At 45.7% G+C, this 25,833-nt stretch overlaps 1 protein-coding gene across 11 annotated transcripts in view; it reads right to left on the bottom strand.

Annotated features, from left to right (window-relative positions):
• The window catches only part of EPHA5 (EPH receptor A5), a 192,026-nt gene that overhangs the window by 84,268 nt on the left and 81,925 nt on the right, over positions 1-25,833 (bottom strand). For 8 of the 11 annotated variants that reach the window (XM_084519372.1, XM_084519377.1, XM_084519375.1 and 5 more), the window contains exons 4-5: positions 9,003-9,158; positions 2,632-2,967 (exon numbers count right to left, since the gene is read on the bottom strand). The exons of 1 other annotated variant lie outside the window; for it this stretch is intronic. In XM_084519372.1, the coding sequence (XP_084375498.1) occupies positions 2,632-2,967; positions 9,003-9,158 (492 nt within the window). The remainder of the gene's footprint in view (positions 1-2,631; positions 2,968-9,002; positions 9,159-25,833) is intronic. 2 more of the 11 variants (XM_084519381.1, XM_084519373.1) reach the window with 2 other exon arrangements.

Genomic DNA, 25,833 nt, shown 5'->3' with positions numbered 1-25,833 from the left:
TTGCCGCAGTTGGCCTTGAATCACTACCAGGCTTTTAGTGACTCTACCTAATTACACCAGCCTTCACGGAAACGTAATCATCCTAGCTGAAAACCCGTGTGAGACAAAGGACAGGGCCCCAGAGCAGCGTGTTTGGTGCTGATCTCATGGGGAGTTGAGTGGGCTGAGCCCCCCCAAGGCCCCATACATTCTGCCTGCTCTAATTTCGAGGACAGCTGAAGGTGAGGCTCCTTCAGAGAGATCCAACATCGCTGGGTAAGGCCAGCCATGAAGCACTCTGCCTGCACACCCCTCTTACTAGCCCCAAAGGGCATTTTTCAGAGGAACCTAAAGAAAACAGATATCCAAGTCTCCGTGCCTGGCAGCTAGCCTAATTTGCAGGGTCTCTGTCTCTAGCTGCTTTGTTTCTGGCATGGACAAACTGATCACCACCCCGGGGGGTGCCCAGAGAGCAGAGGGCAAGCTGTGTTACTGGGAAGCACGTCTGATGCACGGGTTGTACAGCGAGCAAACAGGCCTGGTTTTCTTTTTGTAGGAACTTGGGGGGCGGAGGGGACAAGCCACAGAGACAACAAAATACCCCACTCCTTGCTTTGGACGGAGCCTTGCACCATCCTTCTGGGTGATGATCTGATTTTGCAAACATCTCTCATTGAATCAAACACGAGAGCATACACAGGTGCCCTTTCGGTACTACAGGGTGCATTAAACACTCCTGGCTTGATCCACCACAACTCCCCCTGGCTGCATCACACTCCTACCAACTGAACCTATCCACGAGCCTTACCAGGAGCTGCATTTGTCACACGAAACCCACAGGTCTACTGCCATCTCCTACAACAGACCTCTCAACACTCAGCCATAGGTAATAATTGTGCAAAAGAGGCATTCTTGGCTGGAGGCAAGGGAAGCCAGCTCCGCAGATAAATCCGGCTGCAACTATTGGGAATTTGGCACATAACTCAGGGAACAGGACCATTTCCTCACAGACTGGAGCGATCAGCAATGTATCATCTTCTCTCATGCAGCTACATTTATGGAGGTTTATGTGGATTTAACTCTGCGTATCAGGGAAAATGTAGTGCCAGCAATGAAATGCCAACGCAAACCTACCAACAGGAAAATCTCCTTCCAGCAGTGGAGTTACTGGCAGCAGCCTTCACAGTACAACAACAGTAAACAGCATTAGGACCACAACACCCACTGATCTGTATTACACAGGTGCCTTCAACAGGTGTCGTTCTGCCATCCTCTGATTCTCCTCCAGAAGATTTCCTGCCACATCCATCAGCAGCGAGCAGCAACCCCAGCACGCCTTTATTTCTTCTCCTTGAGATATATCTGAGCAATTTGTTTAACACTTCAACAACCCAGTCTAATTACCAGGACAGGTATCTGATGAAGTGCAATGCAATCGCACTCTCACTGCTGGCTGCCAAGCCTGTGCACATACACCTGGGTAGCAAGAACCAAACAGAGCCCTGCTCCATCTAGCATTTTTCTGCTTTGCAGCGATGATCTGCCAATCTCCATCTAGCTGTTACTCTGCACATCGCACCAGATTTCCTGGCTAAGTCTGGTCTGGAAGGAGAAGGCAAGTACTGGCTCCGGCGATCTGGCAGCACAAACCTCGTGGTCCCAAATGCCACTGGTTTCCATTCCTGGAAGGGCTCCACAGCAGACAAGTGCCGCTGGAGGCCCTAAATTAAATGTCAGGAAGCAAGCCAGGTAGGCAAAGGGAGAAAACACAAAACACAGAGCATATGAGAGACAAGGAGAGAAAGGAAACAGAGGTGGGGGCTGGTTTCTGGGTCTTAGAGAAGCTGTGTGATGTGCCTGGTGTGTTGCTGTGCACAGAAGTAGTAACCATGTTCTTTTTCTCCCATCACACTTCCAAGTGACAGAGGATAGCAGCAGCTCCTCGCCTGCCTCTGTCATGGCACAGGGCTTTGCAGTGCCCCAGCTGCCTGCCCCCAAGGCAACAACTCTTTTCTCCCTCTGGGCTTGCAAATGGATGGCAGGCAGCTCCCAGCCCTGGACAAAGGAACGAGCCTGTCTGCGTGATCTGTCTGTCTGCACAAACCCAATGACACGGTGTGCGATGATATCTCAGCCCTACCTTGTTAGAGAAGCAGTGACACTGTACCGTATGTCACCAGCCTGAGTCCAGCATCACACTGAAGAACTGAATTTCCTGAAGTCACTCAAAACAATTTTCTCAGGGGAACCGCAAAGTTAGGACGTTTTAAACCACTGGCATTTGGAATCCAAATTAACTCCTAGGGATTGCCCTTTCCCAACAGGAGAGGCAATCGTATTCCTGCTGGTTTAGTGGGTAGATGCATTGAAATGCAAAAAAGTGGTGGGACCTCCACGTAGCTTAATGTGAAAGAAAATGGAAAAAGCCACAAATGCTAAGTGTGTCCTGCTGGAAGGAAACATGTTGAAGACTGCAGTGATTATATCCTGTGAGACACAACCTCCCCCCTCCACCCCACACATTTGAAGAGGCCACAGCCCAGCCCTCCACACGCTGGGGACTTCCACCCATTTCAACGGGAGGCCCGCACAGGGTCTGACTGGCTTGGGCTCCCCCCCCAAGACATTTCCCCGGGTTGAAGATCCACTTACCTGCCTGGTTTGTGGTTACATTTACAGAAACAAACTGCCGGGCTCCTGGGTTCTGGTCGGACACTCCATTCACTGCCTCAATTTCAAAGGTATAGTTTGTATGAGCAAGCAGATCCACCATCATGACAGAGGTGTTTTTCAGGCCGGTTTGCTGGGGGAGGTACCTGACATGACCGCCACACGCCTCGCACAGACCTGAGTGTGAGTTGCACTTCTTGCATGCAATATAATAAGACACATCTTTCCTTCCACCAGTATCAGCAGGGGGAATCCATTCCAGAAAGACACTAGTCTCGTTAACATTTGAGATGGCACTCCGAGGAGCAGAGGGGGGTCCTGGTTTGTAAAGCGAGAGAAACACATGGTAAAAACAGTATTATCAGTCATCCTGCTCTCTACTACTCTCTAGGTTGCACAGAGCTGCCACGTTGCTCACGTGCCAAAAAGCACGCAGGGAAAATTTTCAGCAGCAACCAAAAGAACGGGAAGATGGGGATTTGAGCGTTCCCACCTTACCTTAAAGGGTCTGTGTTGGGACACAGTCATCTGCAAGGGAGGCTGAGACACAGGGCTGGCTCAAAACCAGCAGGAGCAGCACATTTCACACCAGGGCATTGCCTCTGGTGCCCTCCTTGTTCTGCGTGCTAAGCGAGCTGCAAATCTTTGCTCTGCCCAAGTCACGTTGGCTTAAAGGGGGCCAACATTCCCCCTCCTTACCCCATCACTAGCTCTGAATCCTTAAAAAAAGACACACACCGATGTTTCCCCACCGCTTTGGTACTCAATTCCAACACTGAATCCTTCCCTCCATCCGCCTGCTTCTCCCTATTAGCTCTTTGGCAACAGCAAAGCCTAAGCCCGGGCATCCAAATCACACCTAAGCAAGACACTCGATGAAGCCCAAAACAGATGGTGATCTACACGGGCCACCGCAAGCACAGCCGTATCTGGCTACTCCACTGCAGCCTTCTTGGTCCCTGCCAAGCTCCGAGCACCAGCACGGTTGGTTAGCCTCACCGTGTTTGCTTATTTTGCCAAGCCTCCCCTCTCAGTATGCCAGCATGGCTCTGGCAAAGCTATCTGAGGAGGAACGGCTGCTGCAGAGGTATCCGAGCCCCCGCAGATGCGGCCTGCTTTCCTTCACCCTGCTGGGAGAGGCCACAGCTGGGCAAAAAAAAAACAAACACTTTACACACTGAGGCCACAGTTTCTAAAAGCAATTCCCAATTCAACAGGTGGCTGTGCTGCCCACCTGGAGATACCCTCAAGACCATTTATTTGCTTATTTTTTGACATGCACCTTTCCAAAAGCCAGGCCCTTCCTTGGATGCCTGCACACCTGAACTGCTCGCATGTCACTCGATGGCTTTGCGTTAGAGAAATCTGCCCCTTTGGGGAGGGAAAGGGAAATACTGCCCCGAAGATGTTTTAAGAAGCTGTTTGTTTTAATAGACTTGTCTTGGAGATGAAGGGCTGGCTGCAGATACACCCTGAAGACAACGTGGAAGGACAGCGAGGACCTCATGCAGGAGCCTCGCATGGGGAAATTTATCAAAGAAAACTGGGATGGATTTTAGTCCCAGCATCACCAGAAGCTATACAGCACAGACTGGGATTTTTCCAAAGGAAGTAGAGGAGCGAAGGCAACATACTGCCATCCAGTTCGAATGAAGCTGTCAAAACCCATGAGTAGCTTCTTGATATGTGCCCGTCAGCTAGCTTCATCAGCTAGCACCCCCTACTAATTTAACAGCCTGTCTTAGGCTGTCGTCTTCTAGTTTTGTTGTGATAATTTAACTCCATTTGTTACTTAAAATGGGCAATGTTGCAAAACCGAAGCTACCTTATAAACCAGGAGCATTTTTCCCTGTTTCCCTTTCCTACTCCCCTTTTTAAGTCTATAAAATTGGTAATGGTTATGAAACACTGCGATGATTTCAACTCAAGCTGTTCTGATTCAATGAGAAGCTCACTGCCAGAGGGAAATAAATAATCCTGATATATATATTATTGTCAGGGAAAAGCAGTCAAAGACAAAAGCTAGGTTAGTTTAGGAAGCAGCAGATCAGCCTTGTCGGAGGCACATTTTGTTCCGTCATCTGTGAATGAAAACTTTGCTAATGTGGAAACGAGGCACGCTGTGGGTTTAGCCCCTGCAGGTAGGGCTGGAAGGGGGTCCCTGCACGCTCACTCACCTCCCAGAGAGGCAGATGCAGAGAGGAAGGTTCAGGAAACGCTCTGGCTGCCAGCTATCTGTGCACACACACTGATTTGAAGTCGACAGCCTACTTGCTGCCATCCCTAAAATGAAGCACGGGCTCAGGTCTCTGCAGGTTGGAGGACCAGGTGCTCAACTGCGGCCGTGCCAACAATTCCTAACTGAGCCGGGACAGGAAGACTACAATTATCCTCCAGATAATGGCTTCACAGAACTATAAAGGGGGAACAAGCATCCGTTCACCAGGCACGAAGACACTGGAAGGAGCTGCCACGTCCTCGGGGCGGAGAGGGCTCTGCCACCAGGCTGAGTGTTTCCACAAGCCCACCTCTCGCAATCTGCACCTCAGGGGTCCAGCGCTCTTCAGCTAATGACACCGCAGTACAGCAGAAGGCAGAACTATTTTCTGTGCTGTCACACTCATACTGCTATAATGGAAACTATGAAATTCATCGCGGGAGCTGTGTGGAGTTATATACGTTGCACTCAGGGTTGTGTTTCTTTTTTTTTTGCTGGTTAAATTGCCCGATTTTTTCTTCCGCTGGATGAATGCACTTTTACTGCTACCAGTACTCTAAGAGGAAAATAAAGAACTCAGGCACAAAAAACCACTTATTGGACAACGTGTCTTTAACAGAGGATAAATTATTACTTTTGCAAAGTCACCAGAGGTTTTTACTTGCTTTGTACAGCTGCTCTTCTTGAAGGTTTAAAAACATCAACTTCAGTGGAAATGCTTTGAAGCTAGCGGGACTTCATAACCTATAAAATTAGCATTCTCAAAGGGGCTCTGAGAAAGGTCTTTAGCAGTCTGCAGATATCTAACAAGACCTACTTGAAGAATCCTGAAACCACATATGGGTAAAACTTTGAAAAATCACAGCTGGGAGAAGAAAACGGTGTTTTAGCTCCCAAAGAGGAGGGGCCCTAAGAAGGTCTGTTTTCATTGCCAAACCTCCCTTTGTCAAGGACGAATATATTCGTTCACTGCTTCTTTTTTTTTTTTTTTTGCTACTTTATGGCCTAAGAAGGCAGATTCAACATTTCTGCAGCACGATCCATTGACCAAAAGCAAATCATTTCTGAAGATAAAGATATTGGTGTTTTTCTTGATGGACAGCAAACCTGTTGTTGGCTGACATGCACATGTAAAAAAATAACCTGAGAAAGTTCCCCTGAGATACTAATATATATTTGCACATGCACACACAAACTCTAAAGTAACCTTTGAGAAGAGAATATACCAAACACTACAAAAACATCAGTGTCCCACCTTGTCCTATTCCCTCTATGCTCTTTGTGCCATTCCCTTTTATTCATATTTCCCCTGTATGCTCTGAACTGCAACAGGATTCTTCATCAGAGATGAGAGGGGGGAAAAAGGTGTAACTTTGATGTTTTCATTTTAAATTGATATTTCGCAAGAACTGAAGCTAGGACTACTAAATTAAGAAGAAATCAAGCTCAATTATTTCCTGGGAGATGCATAACAATACTGAGAATTCTCAAATGCCTGGCAGGACCAAACATTTTTTGTCTGATGGCAATAGTTTCTTTGGACTGCATTATAGGAAATAACTAGGAAAAATTAAATAAACATATATTTGTCTTTTTCCCCCACTGTGCTCATCTGTGCAGTTGACAGTGGTTTAGCAGTTTTATTTAGCAATGCTGGTGATGGTGGTGAGACCATTGCAGTTTGGGACTGATAAACTTTCTCTCGAAATTAGGAAATTGTGATTTTATAGTTGCACCAACTGCACAGAGACTTTGCAGGTATAGAGCCAAAAACAAACACTGATGTGTTCTCTAAAATTAACTAGATTTCAAGTTGAGGGAATCCAATGAATATTATTAACTTCTGCTGTAATAAATAATGAAAACATTCACAAAACTTGCAGTATTTTCCTACCAGTCATGACTCAAGCCTGTCTTGCTTGTGCTTCAGTCCATGACAAGATGTTCCCTTGCAATTCTTGTTGTGTTGGGTTTAAAATGTTAGTGTTGCTACCTGCTATTCACTGTCCCTGCTGAAATGTACTACGCCTGCAGCTGAAATGGGGTAACACACAGGCTTTCCTCACCACCTGCAGCAGAAATACAGCTGAATGAGGACAAAATCCCAAGGAAGGATGCTTAAGACAAGTGAGAGTGGCTTAGCACTGAAACGCATGGAGAGGGCTCAAATGATCCACCTTGCTTTCGGGGTAGCAAGCAGGAACACCAGCAGAGCTGCTTCAATATCCTAAAATGCTGTAGCAGCTTGCTCTGTATGTGACACAGCAGCACGCTCCGGAACAGTGGGTGACAGAAGCAGAGCAGTGCCTGGGTCAGCATTAAACCTTTCATCTGCCTCAGAAGCACTCGGTGTCCTGCCATGCCACGTCCTAATAGAGCTTCACACACCACGCCTGGACTTTAAACAAGCTTACAGTAAGCTTTCAAAACAAACAAAAAGCAAAGATTAAACCCCCCAAACAAAAGCTTTTAAAAAAATAAAAATAAAAACCAAGCAAACAACAACAACAAAAATCAACCTCGCAATATTTGTGGCATCATAAAGTACAGCCTTTACTTATAGGATTCAGACTGTGCCAGGAACATGTGGGAGAAGGGCACTCATATTCCTCGGTGTTTTATTATGTGCTCGTCATCAAGCATGGTCGTACCCCTGTCAAAAACCCACCCTATGCTCAGGTCACAGGCAAGTAAGCACAAACCTCTTCCTCAGGGGCGGCAGCTTCTCCTCCGTGCTAACTCACCAGCGGGGTGATTTGGCATAACTCCTGGCTTTGGTTCTGCCTAGGCAAAAAAGCTGATTTGGGGTGGTTTTTCAGAGTCCCCCTCCCTTCCCATTTCTCAATACCCACACTGACTAGACATCTTCCTCATTGATCTATGTGCTTTCAAGTCTTGCCATGAGGCAAAACAGACATCAGGAAGCCCTGTTGTCGCAGTTTCTCGTGCTGTAGCCCATCCCAGTCACCGCTCTGCGAGACACTGGTACGTGTACTTAATAAGCTGAGGAATGCTGGCACGACTCGCCCCCCACCAACACTGCTTTGATCATAGCTGCACTGCCTCCTCCTTCCCTGCAGCACACCTTCACCAGCCACATGCTTCAAGTTCCTTTGGCTGATGAAGGGTAAGCCCTGCGTTCAAGGGCCCCAACTATCCTATGTCATCTGTGCCAAAAGCCCCTTCCAGGGGAGCAGAGAGCTACTGAGGGCAGGCTCCTCCACAAAGGGACTCTCCAGCAGGAACAGACTTTTTCTTCCCCTTTTCTGAAGTGCAAACCCGGGTAGCTAGGAAGGACAGCTGTATTCACTGGGAAAACACTCAGCAGGACTAGCTGGGGGTCTACAAACTGAAGCCCTGAGTAAAATAATATATTTCAAATATTATTTTTTTTATTAAAAAAAAATCAAATATAAATTTGAAATATATATATTTGAAATATAAAGCAAACAGAACAACCAACCTTCAAGTACAGTTGACAGGATAGCTCACAGATGGCAGGAAAAGGGCCATGCTAGTGGTTACAGTTCTACCTCCAACTCCCAATCCCCCAGCTTGTTTTTTATACCCTCCATGCCCTACACCAGGGGATAAGCTCTACATTTTTGCTGCTGGTTTGGAGAAGCATTTTACCCTGCGAAGCCTTGAGGCTACCGTGACGAATAACCTCCTCCAGGCAGCTTGGAAAGGTAGGGCTCTCTCCCTGCTGGTCTACTGAAAATGAGCTACGAGATGATGCTGAGCAGGACCATATCTACTCTATCTACAGCTACGGTAGACAAGCACTACTGTAGCTCCTTCCATATGTGTGTGGGACACCGGTACAGGTCTGAGCGCAGTGCTGCTGGCTGGGAATGCCCCCAGTGTGATGGTAGGGCAGACTGTGAGAGATGGAGCATCATCTGCTCGTTACTTAAATGCTTCCTGGGTTCAATGCCAGCTTTCGAAGCAAAAGGCCTGAGTCTGTTCTTGGAACTGGGGGTGTGGTGGGCAAAGCCAGTGACGTTGCAAGTGTGTCAGACTAACTCCAGCTGAAGCCCAGAGCCTGGAAAAGCACATTAAGATCATAACGTCTAGTCACAGTAAAAGGAACAGCTCAAAAGGATTAAAAACAACCCTCTAGGCACATGCTTACTTGTACAGGCCATTGTAGGTGGGTCTGATTCCCTCCTAAAATAGTGCTCTTCACACAGGCAAGATGTGGATGCTTCATCAAGCGTGTAGCTGTGAGGGGGACATTTGCTGCAGGATGGACTGTGGGGTGAAGCTTTGAAGAACCCAGGTCTGCATACTGTGAAAAGAAGAACCACAGGCTAAGCTCTCCCGTCATAAAAAATTAGTCTCTTCACATTTCCTTTTAAAAACATGTCTTCAGCTAGAAAGAAAACAGACAAACACTCGCGGACTATTTGGTTTGAATATTTTAAAACAAGTCTACCCCACTAATAAACAAGGCATGCTTAAATATCCGCCTGAAAAAAAGAATGAGAATCTGTTGACTGCCTCTCCCCTAGCATCTGCCTTTGCTGGGTATTTATTTCCTCTGTTAAATGCATGAGAGGTAACATCTTTTGGCTTTGCTTTAGAAAACATTATTGTGTTTGGGTGGTGGGTTTTTTTTTTTTTCATTCAGGCTTAGAAAAACAGGTAAAATACATCCTGTGGTTTTTGTTTAAGATGTTCTATACCCAGAAATCAATGTCTCAGCAAACAAATAACAATACAGCGGTTGAGGGAATCTCGAGATTGACAGTTTTAAGACATTGTGATAAGGCTACTTCCCTAGGGTTTTTTTCCCCTGAAAACCTGTGATGAATTTTAAAGTACTTTATATAAGACAGATTGCTCTGGGTACAGCCTGGGAAGCATGCTCGCCATTCAAGATATTCCTTTCAGCTCCAATATATATGCACGATGAGGTTCAAAGAGTTTATACGAGAGATATTCATGTTCTTACAAAAGCAATATATTGGCTAAGGCTAGCTTAGGATTTTTTTAATTATTATTTATTTTGATAATTTGAACTGAATGCAGTAATACCTTTTTTTTTCCAGCGTCTTGGAACAAGCACTCTTTCACCTAAGCGGAGATCGTTGCGCTTACTCACCGGTGTGCGCGCACAGCGACAAGCGGTGACAGCCAGAGGTTTGCATTTATTCACCTTGGCTTTAGAAAAAAGCCAAACGGACCTGTAATTATGCAGTCGGATGCATAATTACAAACCCACAGCTAGCAGGAAGAAAAACAAAGCACGGATATATCCATGGCTGGCTATTCGGACGTACAGAAGTTCCCTGGAAATCAGTCTTTCCATCTGCATTCAGACTCACCTGGTGGCAAAGGAGAAGTGCTCACAGCAAACAAATTAGTACCGTCCCACTAACAACGCCCCAGGCAGCCACAGCAAGGTCATGTGTTAAAATGCAGCCAGAAGACATGAGGAGAGTTCATCTTCCCCGTAAAGTGCAGGTTTTTACTGTTAATCCCTTTTCCTCCGAAGGACCAAGTAAGATGCTGAACTTGGCAGTACTTCCTGCAGTACCAGAGCCTCCCTCTTGACATCTCCCCTTTCACATCACTAACTTCTTCACCAAGAGGTCAAGACAGACTCTAGCACCTCAACTCATAATGAAACCATGCACTGCTTTGTTTGGTGCTGAAGCTATTCTGATTTCAGCTCCCCACAGCACAGGGAGAAAATCCCTTGGAATCAACCAGCAAGTCTCTGCTGATGAAGACCACTCGTGGTGTGATCCAGGAGCACCCAATAAACCTCCCCAGACCCCACCTCCAGTTTTGCCTGGCCTGAAGCAGTTTCCCTGCTCACCACAGGCTACAAGGTCTCAGCCACGTATCTGCTGCCGCTCCATCCCTGCTCCTCTGCCCGCAAGACGTGCAGAGAAAACCTAAGGGAAATAGGTGAATCCAAAGGTTTTAAAAAACTAACCTCCAAAATGGCTCAGCAGCCAACCATTGCTCCACATCCAGACCGTGAGCCCTGCAGGACACAGTCCATATTTTGTGTCCGCACCTGGATGGCTGAATTTATTCCAGATGATTGCTAAAGGACTTGCTGCAAGCTGTCCTCATGTTTTATGGTATGTTCCTCGGTTTCTTACACGAGTTCACTTATCTATTAGCTTCACGGCTACCTTCAGATGCTGCCCTACCTGCACAGCAGGAATTGTTCTGTACTCTTCGGAGAATCTTCTGGGAGAGGAGACCACCAAACAGCCCCTCTTTGGCCTGCAATTTCTAAATCAAAGCCAAATCAAAACTCACTTGCACACACAGACAATAGACGTGGGGAAATGAAAGCACAAAAACATGCGATATATAACGAGGGCAGCCCACGTCTAGTGTGTACTCGATGTAATTAGCCTTCAAAAAAGGACTTGAATTTATCTCATTATGTCCCATCAAGACGGACAGAAAATCATTAAATCATTATGGCACAAGAGTTTCCTGCGCTTCTATTGTGTGCAAAGCAGCACCCGCAGAGCAAGCCAGTTTTCCTCGACAGCTTTTCAGCAAGGTGCAGTTTGTTACTGGTGGTGTGATACGTAGCTCAGCTTGCAGGGAAAAATGCTTTGTTTTCATGAAGAAGTACACGCCAACTGATTTACAACACCAATAATCCACGTTTTCATGAGGGATGTGGAATCAAGATGAACTAGACCAGTTGAGGGGAGACCTCGTGGTGGCCTTGGTGACGGCATGGAGCTGGGACAGGGGAGGGTCAGGCTGGGGGTTAGGGAAAGGTTCTGCACCCAGAGGGTGGGCGGGCACTGGGACAGGCTCCCCAGGGCAGTGAGCACAGCACTGAGCCTGCCAGAGCTCAAGAAGCATTTGGACAATGCTCTTAGACACGTGGTTTGATTTTTGGATGGTCCTTTGTGGAGCCAGGAGTTGGTCTCGGTGATCCTGGTGGGTCCCTTCCAACCCTGGCTATTCTGTGACTTTATGTAATCTGAAGGCTCCCATGGGTCAGATACTTTGTAAACTGGATTTGGAACAAAATAGCCTGAATTCGGGGACACCAACAGCCTGTGCCTTCCATGCACGTACCTTGGGTTTTGATCAGTTATCATTCCACTTCTGACAGTCAACCTTAAAGTCTCCTCATGAAGTATACATGATTTTATTTAAAATTACATGGGTGTCTGGGGTTTAATTTCTAATTAAATCTTATTTTAGTCTTATATTTTTATCTCAGTATTTCTAATTCAATGGTTCTTCAAAGGCTACACAGAACTAGCACAGAACGGCCATTCATTTAATAGCATTCTCTCTCTTCTCAAGGGGCTGGGAAAAGGAGGAGAAATAAGACAAGCCTAAATTTCCCCATAATCTGCTGGAAGCCAGCTGACAAGAAATGAAATAGTGTCAGGTTGTTAATGACATCTGCTTCTTTCTTTCTAATATTAAAACTGATAACTCCTTAACTGATTAACAGCCGCCGACGTGTGAAAATAGTCTCTAAATGAAATTTGTTGCTGGAAAAAAAAAAAAAAGAATATTTTTAGATGCAGCAAACATGCCATAAACAACCTGCTGGTGTTAGGTGGGACGTGTTTCTGTTAGTAGCGCATCCATTATCAGCAAATTCATTTCGCTTTTTATTTTTAGTAGCAACCACAAAAACTTGCAGGCATAGAGCTTTAACAGCCGTGCAGCCTCTGGCTGCTGGCACACTTCGGGACAGGCCAGCAAGGGATCACTGCAGGCAAGGACAGCAGCAGGAGCTTCTTGGAACAGCAACGGCACAAGCTGATGCCTTGAACTGGCAGAAACTGGGTCTTATAACTCGTATGGACATGAGAGGAATCACTGGGACTCTGACAAGACAAGCTGCCCTCTTCAAACAAGACGCTTAACTTTTATGTGCTCCGTCAGTACTAGAGACTGCAAGTACCTGCGAGTGGAAAAAAGTCGGCAGAAGCAGCCAGTAACATCAAACAGCTGGTACTACTTAACAGAGATTATCTTCTGCAAGCCTTAACATCAAATGATTTGCAGCTGCAGCTCTGTAATCAGCCCCGAGCTGCAGCTGAAGGCTACAAGCAACGTGCAGGGCTTCCTTCCTCTCTGGCTGCCCCATGCCTTTAGGGCACGCTGGCCCTAGGCGGTGGCACCCAGCAAGCACTGGCAGCAAGGACACCACCTCCGAGCATCTCTGTGCGCCCAGGAACTTAACACGTACGTGGCCACATCCGTAAGAAGCATCACCTTCAATGCAAGGAGCTCTCAGCTATCACAACATCAAATTAGTATTATACAGAAGTTAGGTCTTGTTCCCTGCTGGGAGAAAAGCTAAGAAACAACCCCATAAAGCCTTGAAATCCCGGAAGAGATGAGAAAGGTCCAACCTATTACTCCCTTTGCACTCCTGTAATTCTGGAAGGATAAGCTTGCAGTACTTAAATGCTTCAGATCAGCAAAGTGACTTTTCGTATATCCCAGAAAATCAAGCTCAAACAGGACTTACCCCTTCTCGCTTGCGGAGTGCCAAATTAGTCTCCGAGGTAATCAGAAACTACCAATATAACTCATAAAGCAGGGCCACTAATCCATAATGCTAAAGAACGGACTCTATGAAAAATGAATGAGGATAAGAACATCTAGTCTAAACAGTGCACACATTATCTAAAATCTCAGTTTCCTTCCCAAACTACCTCCTGCCCAGGAGCAAACCACAAACTCCTCCAGTTTCTCTCTCCCATGCTTTAGACCGATTTGCCTTTTCAGACTGCAAACTTCCTTGGGCTGGGCTCATCCACATACATGCAGGGAAGTGGAGCAGAGCTTAAATTATCATGGCTTTTAGAAGAGACCACAGCATGAACATGCAGAAAACTCTGCCCCACAGATAAAACCGAGCTCTGCAATCCAGGCCTGAAACACCAGGAGGATGTGTTATGTGTGTTCAGCAGAAAGGAGAGCGGCTCTGTAGCTCATCAACTCTGCCTTCATTAGCACATCACTCCAGCGCAGGGAATATGCCCTGAGAGTTGAAGGATTTGAGCAAAAACAAGCTACAAATAAACCGAGCCCTGCTCCAGTCTCTGGAGCTGCCATGCCTTGAAGCGTCTGCACCGAGAAGAGGGGCTTGCTGCCTCTTAGATGTGTCCAAAACCTGAAGAAAAAGGGTTTAGCGAGGTACGTTCCTTACAATGTGGAATCAATTAAACTGCTGAGTGGCTCCGAGCCTCAGCCTGTGCTCCTGACATGCTCTTTTACTTACCAGACAAAACAAAACAAAAACACAGCAGACTGTCTTCATGTTTCCCGGCGAATATAAACAGATGATCTCTGCACTCTCCTGAAAGTATTCAAGAATTACACAGGGGGGGAAAAAAAGAAAGAGCCGCCAATCGAGCCTTTTCCTGCAGAATTTACAAGCAGGCTCCCAAGTGCTAATCCTGCCCTTCCTAACAGCTCTCCTTGAACTGCGGGCTGACACCAAAATTGCTGCCAAAGCTATAAAGCTATAGAAAATGTGTAAAATGCCCTGATTATATCTCCTTTATTAAGGAGATTATATCTCCTTTAGGGTTGGTCTCTCCGCCTGCAATAGCGCTATGTTGCTTCCTGCAGCACGCCTTAGGGATTTGAAGGGAATTAAATAAATACCCACTAATAAAACACTGCAACTCAGAGCTGCCAGTTTGCCTGGATCCTGCAGGCTTGCCAGCATCCTTCGGCAGCTCCGCCACCGCAGCGCAAGACTTGCTGGAAGTCCTTTGAAACAGGTTCCTGGAGCTTGCCGAATAAATGGGTCATCAAATATCTTGGCACCTTGAAGAAAGTCTTGGTACCTTACCTTGAAGCAAAGCATAGGATAAGAATTTATTTTTTATTTTTCCTAGGCCAATAGAGTGTCTTCTGATGCTGTTTGGTCCGAGTCTCTTCTGAGGCTGAGTTGCCTCTGCTCTGCACTGGAAGGAACTCCAGCTCTGAATACCAAAACAACCTTGAACACTAGACCATAAATCAATTAGTACTTTCGCTTCTTCCCCTTGAAATATCACTTTTTGTGCCACGTGACTCGCCAAATTGTCACACGGCAATTTATGACAGGAGCGTGGCTGCTGGAAAGCAAAGAATTAACTGCCACTAACAACATTAATGCCTTCCTTCTAAATGGTGTAAAACTTCCTCACGTGGCACCGCTCTGAAAAATTCATCAAACTCCCAAGTCAGCCACATTTGCAAGCCATAAAGTTAACTTGAACACAATACATTTGAAACTGCTTGTGATTACATTAAGGCTGTAATGGGCCATATTTCTGCACGTCCTGACTTTGCTGCAAAGAAGATTTGGAAGCGATCAGAGAGGCAAAACCCGAGTCGAGCCTAAACTCTCAGCAGTGTGATGGAGGAGGAGGAAAGGAGATTTATCCTGGGATATGTGGAAAAACAGTGCTATCAGTTGGGTTTTGCCCCAAAATAAGAAGAAACTATGTTCATCTTTCCTTAGACAGCAACTGCATGTTCTTGCAAGCCATCTGTGTGCACGAGGGCTTTTTAACTCTTAGAAGCTGATTTTATATGCGACACCTTTTACACCACTTCTGTCCTCTGTTTCCATTTTTGATAGAGCTGGAAGCGTGTGTGACCGTGAGGTCAGGTCCAGATGACTGCACACAATGTTTAAGGGCACGGCCTCTCTAACATTTGCAGTTACCCCTTGTTCCCTTGTGTGACTCCATCTCCTTGGCCCCCGGGCTGGTGCTGCCAGCTGGCTTACCTTGGGTGCTCCAATGCCCAGGAGAAAGCTCCCCCTGGGCAGCCCGGAGTGCGTCTGCAGTTCTCACACCTGTTTGGTTACAAAATGCAACCCAGGACAGCCTCGCCGAGCTCCAACTAGCTAGCTTATAGCAAGAAAAGGCAGTCCACATCCTCTCACTGCAGCCTCTCTGACAGCTATAAAAATATCTATCTCCATAAATCTCCACATCTATAAAAATCCGTGCATCTTTTCTTTGTTCTCTGAGGTGTGAGACTAAGATGCGCTTAAATTATGCTTAAATTACTGTCTCTCTTTTATAATGAAGACAAACTGAAATCATTTTACTCCCTTAAACAGAGGAAGCGATGATTTACAATGCTGCACCTAGGGGAAAAAATACAGTTTAAGATACAGGGGAAGGCAGACAGATTTGTTTCTGCACACTTGTAAACATAACTCGAGCCGCCCAGCTCCACGAGTAATCCAAGAGGCACCAGGCGCTGTTTGGGGGGCTTCTGCACAAAAACACGCAGCCTGGCGTGTCCTTTGTTACGTGCACAGTAGCTTAAACATCCCGCCTGCGCTGTGTGCTGAGCAAGGGGCAGGTTGATGGACAAGCTGCAGAACTCCCCCGAGTTCAATAGCGGCGCTGGCTGAATAGCAATAACAAGCATCATCCCTGATGGCAACAGGGGGACAGGATCTAACTTGAAAATGATCCAGCCCGAACCTCCCCACGCACACGTGTACGCTTATTACAGACACCAATGCGAAGACCAGTCGGTAAAACCTCCTGGAAAATCGGGCTCTTCCAAGCCACAGGGCTGCTGGCACAGTACTGCAAAGAGGTTTTCGGTCTCCTGATTCAGTTGGCCATACAGATCTGGAGCCTGGCCAGAGAAAGAAAGATTCTCTAATTATGCTGTGGTTAGGACAATTGCAACCAATTATGGTTAAGAAATATGACATTTGGGAGGATTTATTTTGATGATTTATGTCATGTGTGTTTACCCCACCAACATTTCAAGGTTTTAGCCTCAACTAATAGGCTGTACGCACACTGGCCGTAAGGAGAACTAAAATGCTAGAAGCATTTCCTTCTGGTTGACTCCACCTTGTACAGCTCCATTTGTACGGACAAGATTTTCAGGTGGTATAAAAATTAGCATTTCTTTCATCGCCCTCTTTTAACGCTTTGGTCCACACTAAGCATCACCACAGATTGGCAGGTGCTGCCAACACCTCAGCGAAAGCATCCTCTGAAAGCCTGCCTCAAATGTTTAAGGGCTTGTTTGCTTCTAGCTTTATGATCATCTGTCTTGGGAGGTAAATTTGGTAGGACTGGCTGTAGACAATTTATTTTAAAATTGTTTCTCTCTGTAATTTATGGCTGAGCATATGTCACTCCAGACACATCTATTCAAATTCCATCAGAGGGCGACGTAGATGGATCTTTTACAGTCCTTCTGACAAAAGATAGGAAGGATTTATCCGGAGTTGCCTGGACTAAGTGTGCTAAATGGGTTCGTGCACATAAAAATGACTCCTGGGAAGTGTATTTGCAAATCGAAGATTCAGGCGACGCTGGCCAATTCTGCGGCATGTGGGCAGTGCTGTCACTTCTTTCCACACACACATACCCAACAAAGTCAGCATGGAAACATCAAGCAGCTTTCCCACCACATTCAAATACAGCACTTTGTGACTCCAGTTTAATTAAGACGACACCAAAATACTTAAGTTATTTGTTAAGTTGACTCAACTGCTCCTCTGGGCCAGACAGACACTGCAAAACTTCACAGTTCATCTGCCTCACCAAATAACCCCACCGAATGGCCCGTCTTTAGGAGCAAGCTCAGTGAAGGGCAGCGGGGCATCGCCAGCTCATGTCACACCAGCCTTCCAAGCATTTCTTTGAGCTCCAATCCTGCAGCAGCAAGAGAACTGCTTAGTTCACTGAGAGCTCTCCCATTTCTGGAGGAAAAACTGCTCATACCCAAGATAAATCAATATGACTCGATGCTTCGGGTGTCCTGGTTTTGCAGCCAGCCACAACACCATTTGGGCGGGCTGCCTGATGGCTTTTGGATGCTGGAGTTGGACCATCCTTGCCGTGAACTGTGCAGCAGCGATGCTGGTCATTCTCACAGCCCGATTTTGAGCTTACAAGGCTTGATTTATGGAGATTTCATTCTGAAATTATTGTAAGGGGATACTGTTGCTTAATTGGCTCTCTAGCTATATCCAGAGAATAAGCAGTGCCTACATAATCCTGTCTGCCCTGGAAATCCAGCACTGTATTCGTAATTTCTGCTGTGTTCCTGCACCCTTGCATTGCATCAACTTAAGCAGTCTTCCAAAGGCTGGTTAGGCAAAAAGCAAGGAGTCTGCTTTGCAGAAATCATTCACATTCATTTTGTTCAGGAAAGACCAGAAGACAACAAGAGGAAAAAAAGAAAAGAGGGAGCAACTGGCACTGGCACGAGGGCATGGTGCCCTGGATTTGCCATGCTGGAGGCTTGGCATACCTATACCTTACAAGAGAAGACCACAACCTGCTCATCTTCGTGTGCCATACAAGACCAGCCCCAACAGCTTTCCGTCCTTCAGGTCATCTTCCAAGCCTTTTTTCAAAGCTTTGTCACACGTGAAGGCACCTACCCTGTGATAACCAGCGGGTGAGGGTGGCATGGGAGGATGCTCTGCATCCTCTCAGCAGCCCTGAAAGGTAGAGCACGCACCAAGAATCAGTCTTGTCATGAAAAAAAGAGGTTTCTAGCCTTTGTGAGAAGAAAGCATGAAAACCAACACCAACAGCTCAACCAGCAGAAGGCAAACAAAGAGCCCAGTGTGCCTCCTCTATCTGAAGAGGTACACTTGGCACTGCGAGATGAAATGGGGGTTTCCTGACCTAAGCAGGGACTGGTAATACTTTTTCTCCCTGTCATCTCTTGACCTCCCCACTACCCAGCCACGATTACACACACAGTACCCACTTCTGATGGTTTTTGGTGTGTTTTTTTTTTTCAGATCCACTAAAGAGCAGCTAAAAACTCCTGAGGCTCTGACACTTGGCCAAAATGCTATTCACCCTTTTTTTGTTTTTTAAATAGAAGTTGCACAAGTGGCAGAAAAACTGGGTTCATTACTCTGCACAGAAATTCTCCTGTCACCCAGGCAAATTTAAAAATAAATAGTTGCAATTAAATGTGTTGCTACATTATTTATGTAGATGCATTTAATTTGCAAAAAGCTGCTATAAAATATTCCCCTTCAACAGGAGGGAAATTTATTGCCCTCTTATTGTATACTTTCCTCTCCCTGCTCAAATGTATGGTGCTCCCTACCTATTTTTTTTTTTACCCCTGTGTTACTTAACACATCATTTTCCGGCCACTGTTTCTGCTACTTCTGTCTTGAAAGAATGAGGGACACAATCCAAATCCAACTGCTTCTTTTCTTATTGATTACTTGCAAATAGGCTGCTGGATGATTGCTGGATAGATAATTCCACGATTTCCCTTGCAATGGAGGACCTCTCCTCAGCATTTTGCTCTTGCAGCTGCTGGGTAAATGATACGCACCAAGACTGCCCAACGCTTCCGAGTGCATATTAATTCTGCCAGGATCTCCCGACACTCTGAAGAATTGCTAATTTAACAGCGGACTGTGAAATTATTTTTTCCTTTCTTTATTAATTGCTGTGTTATTTGAAAGTGACTTCACTGCCCTGATCGTCCTTCTGCGTGAAGAACAGTGGGCACTCCGTCCTGCCATGAAATAACGGGAAGCTTTCTCCCCAGCAGCCCTTATATTTCTCACCACATATAAATATGTGAAACAAGCACTAGTAAAAATAGGTTAACTTGCTGCAGGTGTTCCTCTGTCAATTTATCCAGGTGATATTAGCAAAATCTGACAGGGAAGCAGAGTGATATATTTCACTTGCGTCTTGACATTTTGATTCTGTTTGTTATAGTATGTGCACGGATCTGGCTTTTTCTCCAGGACCTCTATAGCTGTCAGTCTGTGCAAACAGTATTTGACAGGATGTCCGTTTAGCAGGATGGGAGGGCAAAGGGAAAAAAAAAAAAAAAAAAAAAAAAGATTGCTGGAGAGACCAGGTATATCTGGGTAAAGCTGCACTGCAGTGCAGAAATAGATGCTCTTCACATACTGAGTAACTTGAAAAAAAAAGAGCAGCTTGATATGCAGGATCTGAGGCAGCTTGCATCCTTTAATCAATAGCTCCTTCAAGAAAGGTGGCCAAGAATAATATAAATAGAAGGTAGAGGGGAGAGAAGGCAAAAGGCCAGCACAGGAGAAGACATCAAGAGCACTGTGCGCTCAGCCACAGGAAGATATTTTGGCTGGTCTTCTTTCTTTTCTTTCCTTTTTATTTTTTTGAAGAGGAGAAAAAAAAAAAAAAAAAAGCCAGCTCTCCTTTGCTCTTGAGAAATTGGATTTAAAATAAAATCCAAATAGGAATTTTGCTTTCCAGGGCTGCCCTTCTCTAGCCTGACGAAAGGATCAGAAGGCAATGAAGTTGTCTCATCAGGCGTTAATGCAGGAAGATGCTCTGCTTAGGGAGTCCCAAATTTAGAAACCTTCAGCTTGTCTCCCCACTGCAAAGAAGCTGCTCTGGATCAGAAGCACTGGAGCTACAATGAAATACATTAAGAATGAGCAGAAACGAAACAACAGAAAATGAATATAGCATTTAAGACAGTAATAGGAGTTTAGAGATTTATGATAACTGGCTGGTGAATGAAGGTAACAAACGAATTCTGAAAGTCTGCATAATTCCTGCATCCCTGCGAGAGTGGGTCAAAGATGGGTTTGAGAACAGAAGTAGACATATAACTCAAGTTATCCGGAGTTTTAACCTGCTCTTACCTTTCAGCACATGCTAAAGGCACCACAGGGCCTCCACGCAGAATTGGTCCCAACAGCGCTGCCTACAGCCCTCTCTTCTCAAAGGTCATGCAGACCAAAATGCAGTTTGCATAGCACAAAGCAGACAAGAGGAGAGACCACAGCCCTCTCCTTGCATCCAGCATCCCTGTAGCCTGCATGGGACCATCGAGGTGCCATCCAGGGCACTGATGAACAAGATGAACCAGCCCTCCCACAGCTACACAAGAGGCATTGCCACACATGCAACCTACAGCTCAGTGTAGGTCTGCAAATGAGTTGCCAGGCCAAAAAAGGAAAGACTGGGAAAACTGGGAAAAAGTCTGCGTGGAAAAAAAATACAAAAACAACTCAAAGACTGACATACCGGATCAGTTGTGCATGTATATCACACTCCTTGAGTCCAGCTGTGGTAGAAAGCAGTGAAAGGAGACCTCAGCCTGCCAGGCAGTCGTGCCCTCCTTCCCTCACCGTTTCAGCAAAGAACAAAGTATGCATTACCAAAGCCTTAAAGTGCTTACAATTACTGCCCCAAACCCAGTAATCTCCACTGATGTAGGTAAATTGCTGACCCCTCTATCACAGTTATTCATGATGCAAAAACCTTGGGTTTTCTCTGCAGCTTAATAAAACCTGTGGGGAATCGGTGTAAGGCTTTCATTCGTTATAGCTAGCCTTTAATGTTGAAGTCTGGATTTCCTGGAGGGGAACCGAATAGTTTAGAATAATTAGTGATTTACATATAGAGTTGTCAACAAAGATACACAGCATTAAGTTACTAAGATGAAGGGTTCCACGTTCTCGGTTGCTACTTTTGGTTTGATTTGATTTTTTTAAAAAACTGACACATCTGTATTTTAATTCCACTCACATTCTGCTATCGCTAGTAAAGTGGCCTGAAGCGGACAGCAAGAAGAGAGCACTAAATCGAACGCTTAAATCACTTCTTCCTCAGTTCTCTGGCAGATTTAAAGATCAGCCTGGCACTAACGCATTCAAATAATATACTGTTGGACCTGACACAGCAGAGAAACTCTGCTTCAAATCACACAATAGTCCAGGTGACTGCACAATTACAATTAACCTCCTGCCCACTGTGCCTAATGACAAATGATCATGTGAATGATAGGCTCAGGAAAGGGCCCAGGTATCAGGAAAATGATTTCTGATTCTTACATATTTAAAAAGCCATTTTCAGTTCGGAAAAAGCCAAGGGACACTAATTTCAGTTTTGCATCCAAAAGAAATTAATAACCCTTGCTAATACACATGCAGACATAAGCACATGCTGTCAGCTTTCTAGCAGCAAGAGGCATGCATCTCAGTCTCCTACTGCCACAGTGCTGTAATCGGAAAAGTACTAATATCCTGCACTGCCATAAATCTCAGCCCAGACCAGAGAACATGAATTTTGTCTGTGTTGGATTGTTGGATTAAAAAAAAAAAAAAAAAAAAAAAAAAAAGGTAATCTTCCCTCAAAATAGCACACAGTATTTTTTGGCAAGTTTATGGGGCCCACGGGGCTCCCATCACAAAGTCACTAACTGGGAAGGTACCTTATGGCATCCCATCGTTTTTTGTGCTTTTCCACTTTATGCCCCTCATCATCTATTTACCCCGTGAGCTCTCTTTACCAGAGAACATCCTTTCTCTGTTCACAACGCACCTTTATGAGTACACAGAATTACGTTCCAGTAATTTTTCCTCTCTTTAATGAGCAGGGAAGGTGGAAGGACAGCCAAGTCTCAGGAAGAGCCAAGGGCACGTGTTTTCTTTCCTGTACCTAGCTCTAATGGGAAAAGTTGATTTGTCCCCAGCTGCTAGAAGTGACTGCCCCCCAAAAACCACCAGCAGAACAGTTTGAGCTCCCCCTTCCTAACCTGCTTCAGCAAAGCAAGCTCATTAATTTAAACAATTTAAACCTGCCTGACATCACTGGAGAAAAGCCTCCAAAAACATCCTAGAGCAAAAAGGTTGTATGAATGTACATCCTCCACAAACATCGCCACCATGTTGCATTAAGCAGCCATTCAAAGCACCACAGGCTGGGTATACGCTTGGTGTATATATACATACATTTATATGTATGGTACACGCTCATGCAAGTTCTGTTTTTGTAAATCAGGCATTTTCTAACACATATGTCTCCTGAGAATGACAGAGGCAATATTACAGACATGTCCCTCCAGCTGTCACCACTTGAGCCTGAAAGCTGCAAATTACTCACGCATTGCCAAAATCTCTTCCGATGCAAAGCCAACTTTTATGTCCTACCTGCTGCAGAGTGAAAGCAGGCAGCAACCAGACACGTGGGTCGTATCCTCAGCAGGCAATACTGCATTTTGATAAGCACGTGAGGGTTTGGCCCACAGCTTCGGAAAAGCTGAACCCATCTGTGGCTCTTTCTAACCTGTAGGCTTCTCCTGCAGAGCATTTTGTGGTATTTATCAAGTCGTACGCTGACCTTTTTCATAGTAGCTAATCATAGACCTAACACAATTAGTACACAACCCTGATAATACAGAGCATGATGCATAAGGATTTCTATTTGCAACGCCTGTTTCAGCCTGCCTTCACATGTGTATAGTCTACTTATATAAAAGAAATAAATACAAATATACTGTATTCGGGCAATTTAGTGTGATGGCTGATTAGGGAAACATTGCTTCATGAATTCTGAGCCATGACATTTCCACTAATCTTCCCATTTCAACAGCAGGAAAAGGAATGGCTTTCATATCTCCATGCTTATCATTTTCAAGCTGAGTATATTATCTGGTAGTCTCTGGATTTACCCGATAGCTCTTAAAAGGCAAAATATACCACCACGGTCTATGAAACTTATGTGTGGCTTACTCTCAGAGCTGTATGTCATTCTGAAGATGAACAAATGTAGAAACTAGCTCTCATCTTTTTTAAAGTATGTCAAATAAATAAATAACCAGATTGCTATCTGTTATTTCCCTTCAATGAGATTGCTGCTTAAAAGGTTATAAACGATGACGTTTTCGCTTTTGCAGAAGGCTATGCATTAAACTTCTCATATCTCCTTGCAGGCATCAAATACAATCTGTCTGTTGTCAGATTTCTTGAACCTGCTCTTCTGCAAGGCCCCCAAATGTAATAGCTACTACTTCCCTACATGCAGGTTTGCCCCCAAGAGACCTTACCTTGCAATCCTTGCAAGCATCTCACCTTCTAATCCCCAGCCCTGCAGACATTTTAACACCTAAAATGAATAGTCATGAGCTCCTCTGCTGCAGTTTCTAAGTTACAGATTTAATTTTGTGTTAACTTGGGGTTTCTCCTGGCTCCGTTCTCCAATTGGTGTGAGCTTTTGTGTGCTAAGACACTTTGTGACCTACAGTCGTATCGGGCTGCTCCCGAACTGTAGCACATCACATACAATGCTTGCACACCCTAGGATACAACCTGTTGAGCTCTGATAGTGGGGTGAACCAAAATCCTTGGTATCATCACAAAAAACCAACTTAGTCCAAAAAGCTGCATGCCTCATCTCATCTCTTCTTTGCAGTCCTCCTTTCCCCCAGAAGACTTCATTTCAAGCAAGTTTGTCCATACTGACATCTTTGTCAGCACATTAACATCAGGAGGAAAAATAAAGGAATCCTAAACCCTTCTCAGGGGAGAAAAACATAATCACAGAATGGTTTGGGTTGGAAGGGACCTTAAAGATCATCCAATTTCAATCCTTCTGCCACGGGCAGGGACAGCTCCCACCAGACCAGGTTGCCCCATCCAGCCTGGCCTTGAGCACCTCCAGGGATGGGGCATCCACAGCTTCTCTGGGCAGCCTGTGCCAGTGCCTCACCACCCTCTGAGTGACGAATTTCTTCCTAATATCTAATATAAACCTACCCTCTTTTAGTTTAAAGCCATTACTCCTTGTCTCATCACTGCACCCCCTGACAAAGAGTCCCTCCCAGCTTTCCTGTAGGCCCCCTTTAGGTGCTGGTACGCCGCAATAAGGTCTCCCCAGAGCCTTCTCTTCTCCAGGCTGAACCACCCCAACTCCCTCAGCCTGTCTTCATAGGAGAGGTGCTCCAGCCCTCTGAGCATCCTTGTGGCCTCCTCTGGGCTCACTCCATCAGTCCCATGGCCTTCTGCTGAGTGCTGAACACGGCACTCGGGCGTCCCTCAGGATGGCATCCCTTCCCTCCAGCATGTTGGCTGCCCCACACAGCTTGGTGGCATCGTGCTGAGGGTCATACAAAACAGCTCTGGGGGAGATGAAGCAACACAAAGACGTACCCCAGGAGCACACCTACCACACTCAACACCTCCGGGGTTTTCCATGGGGCCAGGCCTGAGCAGAGGCACAGCTGCTTCACCCCATGCATCCACCCCCAGTGCCACCACCTCAGCTGCTACCAGAGCCTCTGCCATCATTCAGTGAACTACAACAATCCTGCTTCTGCTCCTCGTTCTGTCACAACACACACATGCACACAGCAGCCTGTACGCTCTAATATATTCAGATTCAACCTGTCTTTGGAATTTGCTTTCCCAATAGCTGTCACGCTTGAACACTTGTCAGTTGTCTCAGATAACCACATATTACTCTGATGTTCGCAGCATAACCTAGAAATTCCCTACACAAACTACAGGGAATTCTGCCAATTCTGAGCTAAATTAACTGCTTATCAAAGACAAAACTGACAGATTTTTTTTTTTCCATATGAATCCATGGGCTTACCGTTTCCCAGCCCTGTAATGCTACTTAGCTTCTTCATGATCCATGCATGAGGACCTTTAGATATATCATTTCAGCTTAATAACAACACAATTACAACCACTTAATGGGTTTAAGGGAACAGGCCTAGCTTCATTTCCAGAAGGAGCAAGGAGAAGCTGCATGCTCTGCTAGCAAGGCGTAAACAATCAGCCTGCGCTCGAGCCCTCATTTATTTGCTTATCCTGAAATTGCCTTGCGCACCAGCACGAAGAGGAGGGCTTAGCTCCGATCCAAGCTACTCATGGCACAGCCCACAGGGCTCCTTTCCAAGTTCGGATGTGGCTCTTCCCTTGCCTGCACCTGGATCAATACCACCACAGCTCGCGGTGCCCAAGGTTACGGAGCTCCAGCAGCACAGCTTGCTTGTTCGGATGGAGTGAAATCAGCCCTCTAGGTTGCAATTTGGAGGTTATCTTCCAAGAGCTACAATCTCTTCTCCATAAACCACAGCTCTAACAAGCTGCTGTTAGAGCCCTGGATAAAAGCTAGCACAAGGTGTGCCTCCTAAAATCTCCTTCCTCCTTGCATATTTCAAATCTTTTCTCTTTGAAACTGGGGGTTCCT

The sequence above is a fragment of the Aythya ferina genome (genome assembly GCF_964211825.1).
Source record: "Aythya ferina genome assembly, chromosome: 4".
Classification (NCBI taxonomy): Eukaryota; Metazoa; Chordata; class Aves; order Anseriformes; family Anatidae; genus Aythya; species Aythya ferina.
Note: the sequence above shows the minus strand (reverse complement) of the source record. Positions and strands in the feature narration are given on the sequence as shown.